Below are 23141 nucleotides of genomic sequence, written 5' to 3' on the forward strand. Positions count from 1 at the left end.
AGAGAGATAAAACGAATGTATTTAAAAATAAAAACACGTCCCTCGAACGTACAAGAATCAGAAAATGTTGGTATGCATCACATTTACTGCATTCTCTGGAAAGTATCGTCAGTTGAGATCATTTAATCAATCACGTGAGTATTTGACCTTTGACCCTCCAGGTGATTTCAAAACAACTTCCGCACTTTTCGTGGGACAGTGTGGCTGCTATCAGTGACAAACCAGGTGACCAGCACCAGAAAGATCAAACACAGTCACAAAACCGGTGACTGTGGTCCAAGTTACTTTTAGACCAAAACTGTGTTGAGTCGAGCCATGTGTTTATGATCAACTTAACAGAAACTATGATTTGGATAGTTCTACTGACGTTCCTTATTCCAGTATCTCTGACGTTTTGGGCGTTCAGTCTTCGTCTCAATACTTATTATGGTAAAGTGTTATTCTGTTTGTTATAGAAGTTCCGAGTTTAATAATAATATCACGAAACGTGCTCGCTGATTAATACAGCAATTCCACGCTGAAGTAGTGCTAGATGTTGATAACTTACTACAATAGGTTACACAGTTTGTTTTCAGAAGTTGTTACAAATAATGCAGACGGTAACAAGAGAAGTCGGCCAGCAGGAGAAGTCGGCCAGCAAAACAACGGAGAAGTCGGCCAGTGCGAGAAGTCGGCCAGTGAGCATCGGAGAAGTCGGCCAGTGAAACATCGGAGAAGTCGGTCATTACGTACATACTACGTTCACACATATTTACATTTTTTTTCTCGAAAAGTCGATCATTACTGGACATGGTACTTACTACGCTCGTACATATTGACTACAAATATGTTTTCGTGCGTCAAGTACAAAAGTGAGGAGTCGGCCATTTCGGTACAGACTTCGTTCGTACATAATGACTACAAACATTGTTTTTCATGTGTCAAGTACGAAAGTGAGAAGTTGGCCAGTACAGTATAGACGTAAGTCAGAAGTCGGTTTTTACAGTACAGATTGCGTTCGTACACTTTGATTACGGAAAATGTGTTTTCGTGCGTCACGTACTATTAAAAAAATGTGAGTAAGTGAGAAGTCAGCTATTACATTACAGACTAGGAATTCAATGTATTTAATTGTTATTTTAACCATATCCGTCTCCCAGGAGACGCGATTGTGTCTTGAATAAACTAAACTTAATTGACAGTTAGTGAATAATATGTCTTTCTATTTACAGAGTACTGAAGGGATTTCAGAGTGAATGCATCGGACTGAAAATGTTTTTCTTGTTTGTGTTTAATAAAGATTCAGTTGTGTTGTGTTTTTGACGAGCTTTAGCGGCAGTCCACTCTGACAGTAACCTGCGTCGTACCGCAAAGCACATTGTTCAACCATGGAGCTAAATAAATGAACATCCAATGTACATTGTATTGTAAAACCAAAGTCCGGTTCATACCCGTCTGATTTAGTCTGTTATTCTATTTAATAAAGATTGAGCAACATTTGAGCGCTATTATTTTGTGTATGCCAAGTACATGACCCCACAGGATGTATGTCAGCAAGCATCACACCGACCCGATTAACATCTATTGTCCAAGGTGATAACTGCCGATGTTTTTACAGACAAATTGCGTTTCTTTTATTATAAAAACACCGACAAAGATTACACTGCTATTGAAGGTGTACAAAGGCCACGGATAGTCGGACTATGCTTCGTATTTATTAACCACGGGGAAATCCATTTTTTGTATTTGATTGACTAATCGGTCTTTAAGGTACAGACTACATTCGTAGGCGTTGAGTATATACAAAATATTTATTGAACGTCAAGTATGGATTTCAAAATATAAATCTCCATGGTATATCTCTGTTCACCGCACATACATTTTTTCCCTAAATTGCCGACATTTCGTCGTACCATGGAGGTAGAAAAGAGAAGGACTCCTTCTCTTTTCTACCTCCATGGTCGTACATAAACTAAAATTATCAAGTGCGCTAAATTATAATTACCATGTTAGTACCGTAAGCACAGTTTATTTTGTCCTTTATGTAATGTTTATTTGAAGGCTTCATATTGAACGTCGATCAACCATACCTGATACATTCCCTGTGTAACTTACATATAGAACACTTTTCGAGATGTTTACAGCGTCTGCAGCGCAATGGTATACAGTCAAACCATGGAGGTAGAAAAGAGATACCTCCATGGTCAAACACAATAAAATGACAGGTTCAAATCCAGGTCTGTATGACGTCAGAGACGTGAATATTTATTCTAAGTGCCGGTGGTGGCGTAAAATCTGGACGTAAAATATATCTTATCCATAGGACTGGTTCGATCCTCCATTAACAGATCAAACAATAGTTGGATGTGTTTAAGTGTTTCATTATACCTCCAGAATTGTTGTAATTGTGACACCACTTAACCATTTTTCCATTGTACTAGCTGTTAATATTTGAACTTGCCGACTTGATAATGCGTTGCTCTTACGGCCATATCGTTTATCATCGCAACTCGATTACCTTTATGTTATGTACTTTTCATGTTTTAAAATAAACTTAAATGCTGACTAATAAATTTCTCTAGTGTTTTTTTTTTCAGCGCCGTTTACTTTCGTTTATCATCGCAACTCGATTACCTTTATGTTATGTACTTTTCATGTTTTAAAATAAACTTAAATGCTGACTAATAAATTTCTCTAGTGTTTTTTTTTTCAGCGCCGTTTACTTTCGTTTATCATCGCAACTCGATTACCTTTATGTTATGTACTTTTCATGTTTTAAAATAAACTTAAATGCTGACTAATAAATTTCTCTAGTGTTTTTTTTTTTCAGCGCCGTTTACTTTCGTTTATCATCGCGACTAATAAATTTCTCTACGTCTATGGTCTATGTTATATATCTTATCGAAATTCCATTAGCATTTATAATATGTAATGTGTATTTCAGGTTTTGACTATTTAGATTTTTGTTGTAATATCAGTTACGTTTACGTTATATATTTTTCGTTGTTCTAAATAAACTATTTTGAATAATTCTATCACTTTGAAACGTCTCTAGTTTTTTTATTGGCATTTTCTGGCAACGGAACTAGGCTACTTTTATGTGATGTATTTTTACTGTTTGGAAATAAACTATGGAATGCTTGACTTTAAAATGTTTCCAGTTTGATTTTATAAATAATTGTCATCCGACATCCGTAAAAAACAGAAATAAATAAGTATCTGTGATCCGTAGTCTAGACTCAAGCCAACGTCTCTCCATTTCCACATGATGTGTCAGTTGGCGGCGAGATGACTGTAAGTTCATATCACTTGTTTGGATGTAGTACCTAAGACAAAGCATTGTAATCCAGCAATAATCGCTTAACATTTTGGAAGAAAAATACATCTATTTTATGAAACACCGTACATGTACTTAGAAAATGTTGTTAGTTGCCATTTATTAAACCATGGATCTAAAAAATAGTTCCATGATTAAACGTACATTATACGTAACGAAGACGGCAAATACATTTTTTTGTTCACGTTAAAATGAATATAATTGATGTGTATAATAAATGGCAACAAATGACGTTTTCTAATGTACATCATTTCATAAAATCATACGGCAGTTCAAACAGTTGAGTTGACGTGAACTTACATAACAACTATGAAAGTAGCGCACATCACGGGTAGCAGTTCAAATACGCAGTTCAAGCACTTCCATTGTGATGCATAACTTCACACTTTCGCACCCTCGGCAAGTTCAAATATTAACAGTTTAGACAATGAGTATAGTTGTGATTAAACACGACATTATTTGTTCCTTTTAGATAAATCATTGTCATTGTTATGTATTCTGTGCAAAACGAAAAGACTTATATTTTATGCACAAAACATAATTAGTTCTTTCTGGCTAAATAACTATGACCTTACAGGTAATCTTCCCTCACTGAACTTCCGTTTTGCCATAAGGTTTTACTGAAAGAGAAAATCAAACATTGTTCTAGTAATCACCATGCACCGACACATTGCCACCCCCGTGAAAAGGGTGGTAAAGCCAGGCTATCCACGTAACAATATGGCCGCCGGCACGTTCTCTCAACTACAGGTTCGCATTGTTTATTATTCATGGCACACATGTGTGTCACTGCAAGATTTCGTTTTAAAAAAATGAAGATCCAATGATAACGTATGAGTAACAAATATCTGTCAAAAGTTTCTAATAAGTATTTCAATGCGATCACCATGAATGAGTCCCAAAACTGCCATGTATCGGCGAATGGTCAATATTTTTGCTTGTCGAATGCTGTGATGTAGGGGTCGCCTGGTACCCAACAGCCCTACATGCAGTGGTTGTACTATTATAGTAGGTAGCCTATATGAACTCAGCAATTTGCTCTGTAGCTTACGAACATAGATTTGTACAGTCTCCCTGCCTATTAGTAGAGTTGAAGTGGCCGACTTCTCCGCCCGGCCGACTTGGTGACTGGCCGACTTCTCCTGCAGGCCGACTTGGCGATTGGCCGACTTCTCTCGTATTCATGCAGACAGCATGTCTGCAATTTGAAGCGGTATCAGGACGATCCGGCTCTGGTCGGTTGCGGCCCTGGTGAAAAAAAAGACGATCCGGCCCTGGTTTGTACGTTCCGGCCCCAAAACAGTTTGGTCGATCCGGCCCTGGTATAAATTATATTCGATACGTGTTCATATCTAATGTTAATATATTAAATGCACAACAAATGATTGACTATCTTGTTTAACAACTTATTTTTCGCTTTGCAGGGAAGTTTTACGGTTTAACACCATATTTACACTGTGCAAGTGGACATTTGTGGCCCGCAGACAGATAACTAGAATACACATCTAATACAATCCGTTTCAGTCAGGGTTCAAATACACATTTGTGGTTTGTGCTTCTGGGTCTGCATTTTTGTTGTTCATTTGAATGTGTTTCCAAGGGGAATTACGTGAATGAATTAAAAACAGAAGTCGGAAAGTAACAATGTAGCAAGATGCCTCACTTTGTGGCCATGTTAAATGCACGACTTCTCGTACTTTATACGCAAAATTACAAACAATGACCTGTTGGTTGGCGGCAGATCATTGTTTAAAGAAAAAAATTCAAGGATAAAAGAAGGTGTTAACAACTTGAATGGAAGTGAGTACGTGACTGATGATACCGCCTGTACGTAAGTGGTCAATATTATGAACAATGAATATGTCGTTCACTCACACACTCATACCAGGGAGCAAAGCACAGTTCAGTCATTCTGATTCAGTCTAGCTATCAGTTAACTGCTAAGAATTCTATATCGCCTGCTCTCTGAGAATTTTATATTTCTACATCACGTTAAAATCGCTATATCAGTAACCACTTATAATAAAAAAAATCGTCACATGTTACGGTACGTAGCATTATATAAGTCCCACTGATAATACAAAAAATTGTTACTGTACGTCGCTTTATATAAGTCCCACTGATAATAAAACAATCACCCCATGTTACGGTACGTCGTGTTATATCAGTCCCATTGATAATTAAAAAAAATACAGCCAAAACAAGGTCAGCTTGGACGTTCAGTTGCGTGACATAACAAAAAAAACGCAGCCAGTGATACATTTTGAAAATAAAAATACAAAACAAATGCAATCAGAGGCGCCGACCACGTGTGTTGAAAATAAATAGAACGCGTTATGACACAGTCTCACCAGCCTCTTTCACTCACGCAATATAATTATGCTATTTCCCAACGCACTTATATTTAATACATTGACGAAAAAAACTACAAGAAAAATGTGAATCAGGCTTGTAATTACTAGTAACTCAACTTGAACGCAAAAATCGTCCCATGTTACAGTACTTCGCATTATACTAGTCCCACTGATAATAAAAAAAATCGTCCCATGTTACGGTACGTCGCGTTATATCAGTCCCGCTGATTATAAAAATAACTCAAACTAGGCAAGGAAATGTTACAAATGAATGCAATTGAAAACAACAGATTTAATGCTACATTGCATTTGCTGGATACTAATTACGTTGATTAGAAAAATGGTTCACTGCACTTGTTACTATTTAAATATTCGTGTGTGCTTTGACACCTTGTCGCTAGAGTCGAGTGACCTGTTTGCTACACTCCTCATTACCATTTTTAAATGATTGTGTGTACTTTGACACCATGCCCGAACGGAAGATGTGTATGGATGGCCCTTGCCTTGTGCTAAAATGTAAGTGTTAATTGGCTGCATTCTTTCCATGAACTCTGATAAGTGCTACAAAAGACGAAAAATAAGTTGTGAATAAGATAGTCATACATTCGTTGTTCATTTAATGTATTAATGTTCATTACGCGACAAACCACGAATGTGCATTCGAACCCTGACAAAAACAGATAGTATTAGATGTGATTCTAATGTCTGCGGTTCACGCAGGCTGCGGCGAATAAATGAACATACTTCTGTTGCTCTGTCAAACACGGTGTTAAATCGTGAAAAATGCCCTGCAAAAGACGAAAAATAAGTTGTTAAACAAGATAGTCAAACATTCATGCATTTAATATATTAACATTAGATACGAACACGTATCGAATATAATTTATACCATGGCCGGATCGACGAAACTGTTTTGCGGCCGGAACGTCCAAACCAGGGCCGGAGCGTCTTTTTTTTTTACCAGGGCCGGATCGTCTAGAAATCTTTGAAGCGCACCGAAAGAAAGCTCCGCCCATAAAAGTAGCGGTACATTAGTTTTGAATTTCTCCTCCAATAAACGATCGAGGCTCTCAACTTAGTTTCATACTTCATTTTGCGTCACATGTTATTTCAGTGAGAGGGGTGCATAATGTAAAGAACGTTATTTTACAGAACCAGCTGATCATGACAGAACTGTTGATCAAAGTGCATTATTCGTACTATGGAAATATCCGTATAACGCCGATGTATATAATTGAAAGTTGCCTGCAACAAATGTCCTATGAAGACTTCATCCAGTATATCAATAATGAAATTGAATACATAAGTAGAATGGATGTTATTCGATTATTAGTTCTCGACGATGAGAACCAAAAGATTGATATGCCACCAAATAATCGCTTTAAAAGCTTATCACTGGCAACACACACATCTGGGGAGGGTTGCCACCGTACATACACAAGTAGTTTTTGTCGAATTTCCCATCCATAAATGCGTGGTCGCAATGTTTTATAATATTAAACATAGTCTTTAACATTGTCAGTCGCTCTTACGCTTTCATGGCAGGATACTCTCGGTGGTAACAAACTGTTTGACAATATTATAAGCCGTCTGCTTTAAAACACCATTTTGATCTCTAATCTCAGCAAATGACAGTCCACAAAAATACAAATCGACAACTCTTGTTCTCACTTCAACTGGTGTTTCGACTCCTTGCTTCTCCATCGTGCTGTTTAAACAACTTGACGAATGCCGATTTGTAGACACGCAATCAACACGATGACTGACCAAAAGTGAATAAAAGACAGACGCGCCTCAGAGTCTAGGTGTACCTGACTTTGTAGCAAAAATAGAAAACATTATGCGCAATATCTGTCAATCATTTCTCTGATTTGCAGCCGATGTTTATATTTCTAGTTACAACTTCTGTAAATGTGAAAGTAAAGTGTGTAACCTATTGTAGTAAGTTATCAACATCTAGCACTACTTCAGTGTCAAATCAGTGCCTGGAATTAATACATACATCAATTCACCAGTATGCGTGTACTAAAATCGCTTGTGGTTTTAGCACAAAAGCAAAAATATTGTCATTTTATTTTTATTTCTACGTATTTGATATTATATTAATACAAATATGAAAATAATAAATTGAAAATATGAACTGTACTCAATTTGGGGAAATCGATCAATACAGTGAAAATAACATTTGTTGTATGGTGCAGGGCATTTTACCATTGTTTCTCTTTGGCAAGGATATATACCTATACAAAGTAATAATAATAATAATTTCATTTATTACACCATAATGAACAAATCATTTTAGGCTATTATGTAATACATAATATCAACATTTTGCCCTGTGAAATTAGAATATATAGTGTTCTACAGGGCAATTTTTGATGGCTAAATAGAACTAAAAAATTCACAATATTTTTGTAGGGTTTTTTATCAACAAGTGTATTTTTATTGAGTTCTATGAAAACTGCTTATTACTTGTCCATTTCACAGATAGACAGTGAACCAAAACAGTTCACATAATGTTGACTGGTACGAATAATTGTAGACAGAATTAGACACAAAATATTGTCACTGCAAAGAATCATGGGACCAATTATACAACTTCCTGTAATTGAAAAATATCATTTTGTGTATACTGTAGCTAATTTTCTCAAAATACACTTAGAAGCCGCATCCCCTCTGTTGCATTGTACCATTTTAATAGAAGCCGCTGCTTCTAATACAGATTTTACAGTAGTGTGTTACAGTAACTTTGATTTCTTATACACAAGAATTGCACCAAATTTCGCCGAGTTAGAAATTTAATTGAGATTTCTACATATAAATTACAGTATATTACTGGTATAGATAAGTTGTTGATTTATTTGCTTGGTTGAAACTGCACAATTACTCCTTTGTTCCACTCCTTGATATCCGATTCCATGGCAGTGTTTGAGTGGACAACTGAAGATAGATTGTAACTAGTGTCATAGGTCAAGGGTTATTACTTATTAAATTACAAGATTAGTTGTAAACCAGTGTTACGGTATACAAAGTTTCACAGCAAATTCACAAGGAAACAACAATTCAGTTTTTAACAACAGTGGTTATAATGTCATTGTCACACGCAAAGTAATATTACCGTAATTGGTATAGTACAGGTGTGATGGTTCAAATACCAAAATGGCAACAGTAACAGAAAGACTTCCCTGGCGGCGATGATAAAATACGAACACGGAGCCAACAGATGAGGTTTCAACTGGTACTGGTATTATTATACTCTGCAAACATCAAGTACAATAACGTGGTTAAACTCCACTACTCCAATAACTAGATACTTAAACTTCAATACAATTCAACGAGATCCCCGATCTGATCTCAGTGCTGAACAACTCCCCTATATATACCCACACTGTCTATAAATAGACCATTACATCAGCATACATAATGAGTCTGGAATTTACTATAAATTTCTAGAATGTTCCATTATCTTCTATTGCCTCCTACAGTGTTCTATTACCTATTCAACCAGTTTCTAAACAAAATCTAGAATATTCCACCCAGACACAGTACGGTTTTAGAACATTCTCAGTGACACGGGAGTGGTAAATAAGTCGTATGCAACAGTCATATAATGTCATACTGATGTCATTACCCACAATTCTTTGCTGGAGAATCAACATGCTGGACTACATAATAGTGATGAAGGTCTCATGCCACTAATCAACCAATGCCTTGCAAGAACCAATGAAATTTTTTAAATATTTTTTTTCTCAGGTGCTCCTTGTTTGAGTGCGTAATCACCTGGGTCAAAGGTGAGACCAACATGTGGTCTTTTGTTTACTACTTAGTGGCTGTGTACCTGTGGGTTTACTCTGTGTGTATTTGGATGTTCCAATCTTGGTATTTTTCCAGTGATTTCTCTAGGTGCAATCCAAATACAGTAGGTGTGTCTTGTTTACCTAAGATTTGTAAGAGTTTGAGCTAGCCAACATGTTAGTTTTTTTCATATGGTTGATTACTGGCATGTTGATTTCCCATTTTTGAGCCATGTTATCAACTTTCTTCATCATTTTCATATAGCAATCTCGTCATATGTTAAGATTGTCGTCTATGGAAATTTAATTAGTGGTATGAGCCCTGAAGAGTTGAATCTCCAGAGAATGCAAAATGATAATTGCATTCTCCTACCTTTGTGGAGCTCTTTCTTTTTGGATCATTATCTTGTTTCCTGGATTTGTCCTTTCAAAGGCGACAGTCGTCACACCACGTCCTGTTCGATATGGAACTCATAGCGATGTGTACAATGCGTGTAAAATACATTGTTTCTTTACATGAAATTCGAACACGCGCTGCACGACGACCACCACGCTTTAAACTAACCACAGTGGCCCGGTATCTGTGTGTGACTCTCCAGTAGCAGAAAAACATGCTTTACAAAACTATTTTGCATAATAATATGGTTAAAAAAAGGTCTAGGGATTGGATAATATTAATAATTTTGTAACAATCTTTTTTTTTTTTTTTTCACAGCATCGGTGCATCCTGTATCACCATGGCGATTTCTCTTTGCATTTCTATTACCAATTTACTTCACAAGAACTGGTCTGAACAAGAAAAGTTTAGATGTCAGTGGTGCCGTTGCCGGTAAGATTACGTAATTTGTATAATAACAGTGTTTAAAATTACTGCCCTCCGGAGGTATGTATGGGGGTCTAAAAACTAACTCTGCGACGCGATTGTGAGACTCGCCGAATGTTGATTATTGCACTCTGCGACAGGAATGCAGTGTCACTCTGCGAAGAGCACGATTCCCATTGGTTGGTTGGTCGAAAAGTGCGAATCTCAATGATTGATCGATGTAAGGGTACACAGCATGCCTTATAAAAATGTTCAGTTTTAAATGGTTATTTCGCCGACTGCTTGCGAACTACGGTAAACAAGTATTTGAAAGGGGATGAAAGGGGTTACAAAACACATGCACGTTGGTGTTGGCTGCCTTATTACGGTGTAACATCAGGGAGCTGGTAACATTAACGCCATCTTGAAGTTGTAAGGCCTCATCCGCAACTATGCTCATTAGCATAGGCGGCAGCTTTAAAGCGAGTAGAGCGCGAAGTATGTTTCACACGATGTTACGTTCTTTTTTTTTCATTAGGAAGTATAATTTGTCATGACTATATTCATCACTTTGAATTCCCAAATAAAGCGTGTAGCGGGTCAAACTGTTTCTAGGCAATCAATATCGTTTTATTAAGAATATTAAGAGAGAAAAAACGTAAAACTGTGTGAATGGATTGAAACTACTGCTGAAGATAGAAAACTAAAACGGCAGTGTCAATGGAAAATTAGATGGGTGCACGCTCTCTGCATAAACGGAAACGATGGCTTTGTTTATTTGGCCGATGTCGACGAGTAACATAGAAAACTAAAACGGCAGTGTCAACGGAAAATTAGATGGGTGCACGCTCTCTGCATAAACGGAAACGATGGCTTTGTTTAATTGGCCGATGTCGACGAGTAACATAGAAAACTAAAACGGCAGTGTCAACGGAAAATTAGATGGGTGCACGCTCTCTGCATAAACGGAAACGATGGCTTTGTTTATTTGGCCGATGTCAACACCCAACAGATTTCCTGTACTCACTACCTCGCCTGATCACTGGCCCTCAACGGTCTCGCGTATCGGTGTCGTCATCGGTTAAGTAGTTGAAACTCTTTCACGTTGATGCGAATATTTCAGCCTAATCGTCCCTTTCAAACCACTCGCGAGGTTGGTCATAATATGACCTAGACGTGCTTGCAGTCTGTTGCGATTCCGATGAAAAATTTTTGAAAAATAAATATAAATTGCGTAAACGAGGGGTGAACGCGAAAAGTCCTGTAATTTTTCATCGGAATCACAATAGGCTGCAGGCAAGTCTAAATTAGTAAATATGACCCTGAGTTGCAAATTTTTCTTTGCCTCATCTGTCATTGGCGTCTTTGCTTTCTTTTCATCGTCATTGCGTTAGTAAGATGGTGTTATTAAAATAGAATATAGACTTTAGAAAATAAAACTATTTCTCAGACGAAATCTTGACTGATAATAATACTGACAATGGGCGTTAGATAAATATGCATTGTTTGTGACTGGAAGCTTGTCACCCGTTCTATCAGAATCGTCAACAACATTGTATTAGTATTACCGGTAGTATACATATACATGTTATAAACATTATGCAAATATCAACGAAATGGTAGCAGTGTTAGCGTTTGAGCACTGGTCTTTCCAAAATTTTGAAAAGCTGGGTTGATGAATCAAAGTACAAAGTAACTGTTTTATCACTTATTAAAAAATCAAGAAAAAAAATAGAAAATTTCCCTTTCCGCTACATTAAGACCAATATGGACCACCGAAATTTGGCGTTCATTTAAAAAAATAAATCATAATTTTCAGTAATACTGACTTCGAAAATTATGATACAAAAATTATTACATTCATACTACAAACCAACACTGTTTTTGTTTACTTTTCACAACTGTTACAACTGTATTTCATTTCTGGTAGTTAAAATACCAGCTAATCGATCGTAGACCACAAGTTTGGAGTCTGTTTATGATCTAAAGGAAGGAAGACGATTGCAAACAACTGCTGTCATGACAAAACGTTGCACATCGTGAATGATTTTTTTTCACTGCATGCAAATTATTTTCCTTGATGCACTCAACAAAATCAGAGCAGACGTACAACATTCGTTGCAGAACGTGTGAAAAGTACTTCGCGTTCCACTCGCTTTGAAGCTGCCGCCTATGCTAATGAGCATAGTCGTCGGGACGAAGTCTTACAACTCCAAGATGGCGATAACATTACACCGTAAATAGGCAGTCAAAACCAATGTGCATGTTACACTACCGGGTATTTAATTTTTCTAGCCAGCGGTGTGATGTGTCTAATCACCGTTAACCTTGTGTCATTTGTTTGGTCCCAGAATTTGTCTTCCATGTGCTTGCCGATCACCGAACACTTTTTTTTACCGTACCATTTTCACCATTTAAAACTTTTTTTTCATAAAGCAGGCGGTGAACATCGACCATTGGGATTTGTGCTGTTCGAGCCACCAACCAATACGAATCGTGCTCTTCGCAGAGTGACACTGCGATCCTGTCGTAGAGTGCAATAATCGACATTTGGCAAGTAGCACAATCGCGTCGCAGAGTTAGTTTTTAGACCCCCATACATACATGCCCTCCCATACACTTGAGACAGGTAACTTATCTGTTGGGCTGGTAAAAATTAAAACGTGCTTGCATCGAAAATAGAAAAATAAAAACCCAGTGAATAATTAATGCATTCAAAGTATATAAAGTAATTTGGAATGGGAAGTTTTTGAAAATGATCTTTAATGCAGGATGGGTAATTTTCTGGCAGGGTTGGTAAAGTTTAAGGTTACCTGCCTTGGTATCTGGTACATAATTTTGAGAAATTTCAAACACTGATAAAAAACTCTGCTGCTCTGCTGTTGTAAAATAGTAGTATTCAGTAGTCTCATCAGAATGCCATTTTTAAACTACTATATTTATTTTTTCTGATCTGTTAGTGTCTCTTCTGGCTGGTTTACACACATCACAAACACTACGCAATTCGTTCACCCACAATATGGCAGCCACCCCTTGACCCAAAGCGTAGTTATAGTGGGTGATATATTCACATTTGATTGTTGGCACTTTTCGTCAATACCTAAGTACTATAAAGTGCGCCCTCTAGTGACAGGTTGCTTCTGGCACTTCATTGTAATACCGTACTCGACCGCGTTAGCGTCCAGGGGCTTCAACTCAGAAAAATATGATTTTGTTAGGGGTGGGCGCTTACCCGAGCATCCCCCATGAAAAACTGTGCAAATGAAAAATTTGATTCATCAAGTGACAGATTACCTCTTTGAGGGAAAATCAAATTACGAAATTAGTTGAGTCGTCATTGATTTTCACAATGAAGAAACAGAAATGATCACAAAAAATATGCACATTTTATTACAATATTAATTACGTACCACCAGAATTTACGAAATTAAAAACATTTGAGTCTGTTGGAACACAGTCAAAGTCAAAATTGTTGGATCGTACGCAAACTCTCGATGAAAATCACTTTCCGCCATGATGCATTTGCATTTGACCTGCAGCAGCGTCCTTTGACCTACTGAGTCAAGTTGGTTATTTACCAATCAGAATGCTGTGTTGTACTGACGCAATTCTTCGGAAATTCCCAAAGACTTTCCGGTAACGCAATGCGGAAGTGAATTATCGATGTCAAAGTACGTTCTGTTGGAATTGATTTATACGAATAAATGACATTGTTTTTCAAAAAAACTAGTAACTAGCCATTTTTGAGAGGTAAACTGGAATATGTCATGAAATATTTACGGCATTTTACTTGTATTAACAGGTCATTGTCGAAGCGTAGTTTATGCACCGTTACCGTGTTCCACGCATTCACAACATGTTCACAGCGGTCGATATCCACGCTGTATCATATAAAAACAATTACCAAGATTCGTTACGCAAGACCAAGTTTTAAATTAGTTTCATTTTGAAGGGGTGGGCGCTTTGCCGAATGTGACCCCAAATATAAAAATTGCGAAAAGTGGGGGGTGGGCGCTTGCCCGTGCATGGGCGCTAATGCGGTCGAGTACTGGTACATCATTCAAATCATCGACTATGTTCGGTTATATAGTGGTTCATCATTAAAAAATTTAGTAAACCTCTCAAAAACTTTAAGCGGGGAGTCATCACCTGCGCAAGCGTCAGATGGTTATAGCTAATCATTGTTTAAAAACGAGTGTCTACCCATGAGCCTTTGCATTTTTAGCGCGTTTTGTTATCGTCACTTGGGATTCAATTCCTGCATATGCGCAGATGACAACCTTTCCGCTTTTATTTTCATTGATGAACATAATACCAACACTTTGATCACCATCATTTACCTCACAGAAGCATGTCATAACTAGAGGGTGCAAGTTATAAGAAACGTGTATTGTTCAAGCTTACTGTTTCTGTTTTATCCATTTCAGGTCTGTTCATTTCTTATAATTGTGTTTTTTCCACAGCCTTGGTAGTGGGATTCGTGATGACTATAAGTAACTATTGTTTTTGTGCTGCTTTGATTGTCTTCTTTATAACTGGATCAAAGGTTACTAAGTTTAAAGCAGAGAGGAAAAGACAAATAGATCCTCAATACCAGGAAGGTAAGTTTTCCTTGTATATTATTAGCTTCATGGGAAGCACATATGGTTTAAATCCAGGTCCGAGCAGGTTAATATGGTTAACATCAAAGTAATACAGAGGGTATTATGGTAATTCTAGATCCTGGCAGGGTAATATGGTTAACATTCAGACTCTGGAAGGGTAATATGGTTAACATACATGATTTGGAATGGTAATATAGTTAACATACAGGTCCTAGGGGGGGGGGGGGGGGGGGTAATATGGTTAATATCTAAGTCCTGAGAAAATGATATGGTTAACATCCTGGTCCTGGGAGGGTAATTTGGTAAACATCCAGATCCTGGCAGGGTAATATGGTTAATAACATCCAGGTCCTGAGCGGGTTATAAAGTTAGGTTCTGAGAGGGTAATATGGTTAACATCCAGGTCCTTGGCAGTTAATATGGTTAATATCCATGCTTATGAAAATTGTTAGCTTACTGGTCCAACATAGTAAATTTGATAATGACTTCAAACAAATTTGAAGCCCAACTCGTTTATCGCTCGTGGTACGTACCATCTTGACGGGTGGCTTTAGAGGATGCACACATTTTTCTGTTGGATGATTTGCTCTTTGTCTCGTGTTCTTATGTAGCCAACCTGTTTGTAACTTGATGTCCCTTGCACTGTTGAAGATCTCACACAAAGACTCATGTATTAAAAGTTGATTCCAAAATCTTGCGACAAATCAGTGTTCCTAGAAATTCTCACGCTAATTATCAAATCTAAAAGAACTGATTAGTTCAGATTTCAGATTTTTAGCTCCGCTGTCGACTTTGTCAAGCGGAGCTTATCATATGAGTGATTGTCAGTCGTCGTCCGTCGTCGTCGTCCGTCGTCGTCGTCCGTGTCAATGTTTTACTTTTTCGACTTCTTCTTGAAAACTACAAGCCTGAATGCTTTGATACTTGGTGTATATGTACCTTGGGTAGACCTCTCTCAGATTTGTTCATTTCATGTTGATATCTTCAATTCTCTAATTTTGGTGAATATTTTTGTCATTTTTGGTAAAAAGTGATATTTTCGACTTCTTGTTAAAAACCGCAAGTGCAATTGCTTTGATATTGCATATATAGGTACTACATGTGGACCTCTCTCAGATTTGTTCATTTTGTAATGATATCTTTAATTCTCTAATTTTGGTGAATATTTTTGTCATTTTTGGTAAAAAGTGATATTTTCGACTTCTTGTTAAAAACCGCAAGTCCAATCGCTTTGATACTACATATATAGGTACTACATGTGGACCTCTCGCAGATTTGTTCATTTCGTGATGATATCTTCAATTCTCTAATTTTGGTGAATATTTTTGTCATTTTTGGTAAAAAGTGATATTTTCGACTTCTTGTTAAAAACCGCAAGTGCAATTGCTTTGATATTAGATATATAGGTACTACATGTGGACCTCTCTCAGATTTGTTCATTTTGTAATGATATCTTTAATTCTCTAATTTTGGTGAATATTTTTGTCATTTTTGGTAAAAAGTGATATTTTCGACTTCTTGTTAAAAACCGCAAGTCCAATTGCTTTGATACTACATATATAGGTACTACAAGTGGACCTCTCTCAGATTTGTTCATTTTGTAATGATATCTTTAATTCTCTAATTTTGGTGAATATTTTTGTCATTTTTGGTAAAAAGTGATATTTTCCACTTCTTGTTAAAAACCGCAAGTCCAATTGCTTTGATACTACATATATAGGTACTACAAGTGGACCTCTCTCAGATTTATTCATTTTGTAATGATATCTTTAATTCTCTAATTTTGGTGAATATTTTTGTAATTTTCGGTAAAAAGTAATATTTTCGACTTCTTGTTAAAAACTGTAAGTCCGATTGCTTTGATACTATACATATTGTTCATTTTCTAATGATGTCTCCAGTTCTTTAATTGAAATGTGCATTGCTAACAGCGGAGCTATCTCAGCCGATAGGCTGCTTGTTTTGATAATATCCTTGTTTATTTGCAAGGCAAATTTATACATGCATTTTGCATTTTTTAATCCAACAAAAAGCTCACTCATTTCAAAGTATCTACTGCATTCTGTAACTTTATTAATTACAATTTTTTTCAATTGAAATAGGATTTCTCTCATTTGCTTGCAAAGTGCAAAAGTTTAGTTTTCATGATGTCGCATACATGGTACGAGAGTTGCATACCTTTGTCTTATAAATCATTGACTTTAAAAATAACGTTTCTCTTCTCTACGTAGGTGGACAACGTAACTGGCAACAAGTAGTATGTAATGGTGGAATAGCCACTGAACTGGCAGTGATTTTCATGTTAGACAATGGAAGTCGTGAGCAGCTATTAGACTTCTCTCGACATTATAACAGTACATGGCTATGTCTATCGGTATTATCTGTTATTGCATGTAACTGCGGTGATACCTGGGCATCAGAAATTGGTAGTGTTATCGGGAATTCACAACCAAGGCATATATTAACTTTCAATAAAGTACCCATTGGTAAGACAACTACATCGTAATCTTCATTAATAATTTTCAAGATATGGTAATTAGTCAGGAAAATCACTATGAATTCTTTTCTGAAGATCACAACAAAATTTTGCAGTTTTCTGTGATTCATAAAATTTTTGTCTCCCACAAAAATTAATCTGTTTACAGTATATACTGTAAAACATGTTGAAAAAGCGACGTGCAATTTTAGCGAATTGTGGTAATGACGTAATAGCGAAATGTTGATTTAGCAAATCTCTCTTGTCATTGTTGATTTCTAGTTTTCACAATACTTGTCTGTCGCGTGCCAAAACATATGCGCAGTTATCACCTCCATAAAAACAAAGAAAAACTGTCAAGTGTAATTAGGAAGCGCCCCAGATTTTATGTTCCGGATTACTGTATACAAATCCCCCAAGCCATGGCCATTTTTAACTTATAATAAAAATCATTAGCGACATCTTGAATTAGCGAATCGGTTCTCTCGCTAAATTCGCTAAAAAGACATGCTCGCGAAAAAGACATGTTTTACAGTATGCCTCGTATATATCCATAAATTACTGCATGCTGTAATTTATCGGTAGTGGTATTGCATGCGATTTCTGCATCCTACCATATTAAAAAATGCAAAAATCCCAAACATGGAAGATGCCTGAAGTTTTTGAAAAGTTTGTGGCTAGAAAGTTCCTGTTCCTGCGCCATTTACAGAATTTGTTCTGATTTGCTTGCAGGCACTAATGGTGGCATCTCATTGGCTGGTACTGTGTCTAGTTTTCTAGGTGGACTGATTGTTGGAGTTGCATATTACATAACACAACTTATGACCCATTCTGGGAGGGAGCTTGGATACGCACCGCCACAGTGGCCGATTGTCTTTGCTGGAGGGGTTGCTGGATTGGTCGGTAGTATGATTGATTCCTTATTAGGAGCTACTCTACAATACTCGGGTGAGTTGATTGCTATTGGTAGTAGTCATGACAACAGACGACATCATTATGATGATGACATAATCAATCACAATAATCATCATGATTCACTTGTAGTAGGATCTAATAAGTGGATGACCTCAATACGTCAACACGATTTATAATCTGTTTAAATAGCAAGCCCACGGTTCTATATGTACTTGTGTGTACGAATATTAAAGTATATGATAAAATTATGAATGTTTTGTGTTAAAATACCATAAATGTAGCATGATTTCATATCACTCATTAATTGCAAGCCGATCTTTCATCAAAATGAAATTCAGAACAACTGTGTGAAGAAAATGTTGTACACAAGATTTGTTCATTTTGTTTTTTTTCATGTCCATTTCTTTTGTCTGTGTTATACATTGACCCCTCGCTGATTCACGCCTCAGTCGCGAGTAACTGGATGAAAGAAAATATCTAATGATTTTGTGCTTCATGAGTTTAATCAGCTGTTAAAGAGCCAATGTGAAACATTGTTGCTGTTGTCGTTTTTTTCAAATCGTGTCATCGGCATTTAACACCAAATGCCCCTTGAATTACTTCCAACAGAAACGTGCACAAAACATGTTGACTCGATTCAAGGTGTCAACTCATGATTTAACTTGTTTCTCAAACTAATTTGCATAATTTTGTTTATAGGTATTATAGAGGACCGGGGTATGGTGACAGATGTTCCATCGTCAAGGACAACAAAAATAAGTGGAATACCTCTCCTGGATAATAATGGTGTTAATTTATTTTCTGCATTAATTACTGGACTAATTTTGCCAGATGTACTATTTTATTATTGGCCCCATTAGCGAATGCAAAATTGGAAGGAACCTGTAGTCTTCAATGGCAGTCCACTTTCGATTTCCATGGCGATAGGTTCATTTGATCAACTACATGTATGATCAGCAGGAAAGGCTGCCATATTATTATGAGCATTCAACATTTGTTGGATAAGTTGAGGATGCTCAATATGCAAATACTGTAATTACATCTACACTCTCCGATGAGCCTAGGGAGTTATGTACATTTGCATACATTTGTTTTACTGTCAAACTACGGTAGTCATTTTGAGCACATTCACCAAGCACACGTATATATCTGAACGTCAGAATAGATATTTATACATCTAATTTAATAATCAGTTGTTACAAAAGCTGTAAATAATCATATACAGTTAAAATCACAGATCCATGTTGTCACAGTTCACCCATCAAGCCCCTAAACAAGGAATTAAATAATTTTTTCTTATAATATTCAGGGAAATTACACTTGTAATAAAATCAAAATTATTTTTTTTACTGGTAATTAACAGTAACAATATGAATAATATTTTATATACGAATGATGTTTAACCATTATTGTTTCATAAAACTGATTATATGTCATCTTTTTCATGATTACAATATTATGGGTTATAATACAATTAGGTTACTTATAATGAATTACCCCCGGTAGTTGGAATCATTGGACACTTTTTTGGGGAAACTGAAATGCCATGGAAAATGGTCCAAATTAGAATTTTTGCACTGGGGTCTATGGTGAAATTAATTCTTTGTATCTGTGCTGGGTGACAAAGGGATGAAGAAGTCATTTATTATTGATATGAATCCTAATATTCGCTTCAATTGCCTTAACAACAAATAAGTTGTGGATGCCCTTTCAATATAAAATGAACATTTGCTGTTCAGTGGGTTTTTTAGTATTTCGTGAATTGTAATTTGAAGAACTTGATGTATATTTCAATATATTCTGAATTAAACTTCAATATACTATCAACACTACAAATCCATTCCCTTCATTTCATGAATATTCATATGGGAGGTTTAAATCAACTGTACCCCTTCTCAGGCTATACCCCGGTAGTTCTTGTTTTACATGGGAGATGAATTATATTTTTCTGCTACAATTAATAATTTTTTTAGTCATATAGAGATAGTAAACTCACACTTCTGTTCATATGGAGATTGTAAACCACTTACTTCTGTTCATGTGGAGATTGTAAACCACACACTTCTGTTCATATGGAGATTGTAAACCACACACTTCTGTTCATATGGAGATTGTAAACCACACACTTCTGTTGATGTGGAGATTGTAAAACACACACTTCTATGCATATGGAAATTGCAAACCACACACTTCTATTCATATGGAGATTGTAAACCACACACTTCTGTTCATGTGGAGATTGTAAACCACACACTTTTGTTCATGTGGAGATTGTAAACCACACACTTCTGTTCATGTGGAGATTGTAAACCACACACTTCTGTTCATATGGAGATTGTAAACCACACACTTCTGTTCATATGGAGATTGTAAACCACACACTTCTGTTCATAGGGAGATTGTAAACCACACACTTCTGTTCGTGTGGAGATTGTAAACCACACTTCTGTTCGTGTGGAGATTGTAAACCACACACTTCTGTTCATATGGAGATTGTAAACCACACACTTCTGTTCATATGAAGATTGTAAACCACACACTTTTGTTCGTGTGGAGATTGTAAACCACACACTTCTGTTCATATGGAGATTGTAAACCACACACTTCTGTTCATATGGAGATTGTAAACCACACGCTTCTGTTCATATGGAAATTGTGAACCACACACTTCTGTTCATATGGAGATTGTAAACCACACACACCTGTGTTCATATGGAGATTGTAAACCACACATACCTGTGTTCATATGGAGATTGTAAACCACACACACACACACCTGTGTTCATATGGAGATTGTAAACCACACACTTCTGTTCATATGGAGATTGTAAACCACACACTTCTGTTGATGTGGTGATTGTAAACCAAACACTTCTGTTCATATGGAGAATGTAAACCACACACTTCTGTTCGTATGGAGATTGTAAACCACACACTTCTGTTCATATGGAGATTGTAAACCACACACACCTGTGTTCATATGGAGATTGTAAACCACACACACCTGTGTTCATATGGAGATTGTAAACCACACACTTCCGTTCATATGGAGATTGTAAACCACACACTTCTGTTCATGTGGAGATTGTAAACCACACACTTCTGTTCATATGGAAATTGTAAACCACACACTTCTGTTCATATGGAGATTGTAAACCACACACTTCTGTTCATATGGAGATTGTAAACCACACACTTCTGTTCATGTGGAGATTGTAAACCACACACACCTGTGTTCATATGGAGATTGTAAACCACACACTTCTGTTCATGTGGAGATTGTAAACCACACACACCTGTGTTCATGTGGAGATTGTAAACCACATACACACACACCTATGTTCATGTGGAAATTGTAAACCACACACACATCTGTGTTCATGTGGAAATTGCAAACCACACACTTCTGTTCGTGTGGAGATTGTAAACCACACACACCTGTATTCATGTGGAGATTGTAAACCACACACACCTGTATTCATGTGGAGATTGTAAACTACACACACATGTGTTCATGTGGAAATTGCACACACTTCTTTTCATATGGAGATTATAAACCATCCACTTCTGTTCATGTGGAGATTGTAAACCACACACACACCTGTGTTCATGTGGAGATTGTAAAACACACACACACCCATGTGTTCATGTGGAAATTGCAAACCACACACTTCTGTTCATATGGAGATTGTAAACCACACACACACCTGTGTTCATATGGACATTGCAAACCATGCACATCTATTCATGTGGAGATTGCAAACCATGCACTTGCATGTATGTGGAGGCCGTAAACCACATGCTTGTATACGTGTGGGAATTGTAAACCACATACTTGTATTCATATGGAGATTGTAATCCACACACTTAGATTGTGAACGCAAAACTACTTTTATATTCATATGATGAATGCAAACCCAAACAATTTTATTCATACAGATAGTAAACCAGATACTTGTATATATGTGGAGCTAGTATTCGTCACACTTATACTCAGGTATAGATTGTAAACCACATACTTGCATTCACATATAGATTTTTAACCACACACTTGTATCTCAAACCCTACACTAGAATTCGTACAGGAATTTTAATTACCAAATTTGGATTCATAAGCATATTGCAAACTTTCACACTTGTACTGATATGAAGAGCATAAACCATACACTTGTATTCATATGGAGTTTGCAAACTACATGTTACTTGTATAAGAGATTGTCAGCAGGCACTTATTATTTCACAGGTGAACCTTACACTTGCATTGAATTTGTAAACCACACACTTATTTGTATGGGGATTGTGAACTTCACACTAGTCTTCATATGGCAATTGTCTTCATATGGCGATTGAGAACTTCACACTAGTTTTCATATGGCAATTGTCTTCATATGGCGATTGAGAACTTCACACTAGTTTTCATATGGCGATTGTCTTCATATGGCGATTGAGAACTTCACACTAGTTTTCATATGGCAATTGTCTTCATATGGCGATTGTGAACCTCACACTAGTCTTCATATGGCAATTGTCTTCATATGGTGATTGTGAACTTCACACTAGTCTTCATATGGCAATTGTCTTTATATGGCGATTGTGAACTTCACACTAGTCTTCATATGGCGATTGTGAAGTGCCACATTTGTATTAATGTGTATATTGTGAATGGCCACTCTTCTATTCTTATCAAAGACCCATATTCATAGAGTGCTCATAAACCCACTTTTATTGTAATACCCACTGCCATACTGGAGATGGGTGAACCTTTCCCTCATTACCTGTATTCACACATATACATATTCCATGTCATAAGGGATTACCCAATCACAATCTGGGGGCTGGAGGGATTTGTTGCTGGCAAACATTTTACCAAATTTTCATAT

The 23141-nt window shown here is 36.7% G+C and overlaps 1 protein-coding gene and 1 long non-coding RNA gene across 2 annotated transcripts; both read left to right on the forward strand.

Moving 5' to 3' along the window:
- Positions 1-175: 175 nt before the first annotated feature.
- Positions 176-20088, forward strand: LOC102800752 (transmembrane protein 19-like). The gene is made up of 6 exons (XM_085506194.1): positions 176-429; positions 10180-10293; positions 14730-14867; positions 17102-17356; positions 18079-18294; positions 18961-20088. Exons 1-6 carry the CDS (start codon positions 324-326, stop codon positions 19119-19121), a joined length of 990 nt encoding a protein of 329 aa, XP_085362320.1. The 5' UTR covers positions 176-323; the 3' UTR covers positions 19122-20088.
- On the forward strand, positions 603-1487 carry LOC146735661 (uncharacterized). The gene is made up of 2 exons (XR_014931175.1): positions 603-960; positions 1212-1487. It is a non-coding gene; the product is annotated as an uncharacterized LOC146735661 (long non-coding RNA).
- Positions 20089-23141: the final 3053 nt, after the last annotated feature.

The sequence above is a fragment of the Saccoglossus kowalevskii genome, chromosome 12, assembly GCF_978046115.1.
Source record: "Saccoglossus kowalevskii chromosome 12, keSacKowa6.1, whole genome shotgun sequence".
Lineage (NCBI taxonomy): Eukaryota > Metazoa > Hemichordata > Enteropneusta > Harrimaniidae > Saccoglossus > Saccoglossus kowalevskii.

What these genes read in the sequence shown, in the direction of transcription:
- LOC102800752 (XM_085506194.1), top strand. Translation starts at nt 324, where the DNA reads ATGATCAACTTAACAGAAACTATGATTTGGATAGTTCTACTGACGTTC. An exon ending in TGTCAGTGGTGCCGTTGCCG is followed by an intron (nt 10,294 to 14,729) that starts GTAAGATTACGT and finishes TTTTTTCCACAG; the next exon opens with CCTTGGTAGTGGGATTCGTG. An exon ending in AGATCCTCAATACCAGGAAG is followed by an intron (nt 14,868 to 17,101) that starts GTAAGTTTTCCT and finishes TTCTCTACGTAG; the next exon opens with GTGGACAACGTAACTGGCAA.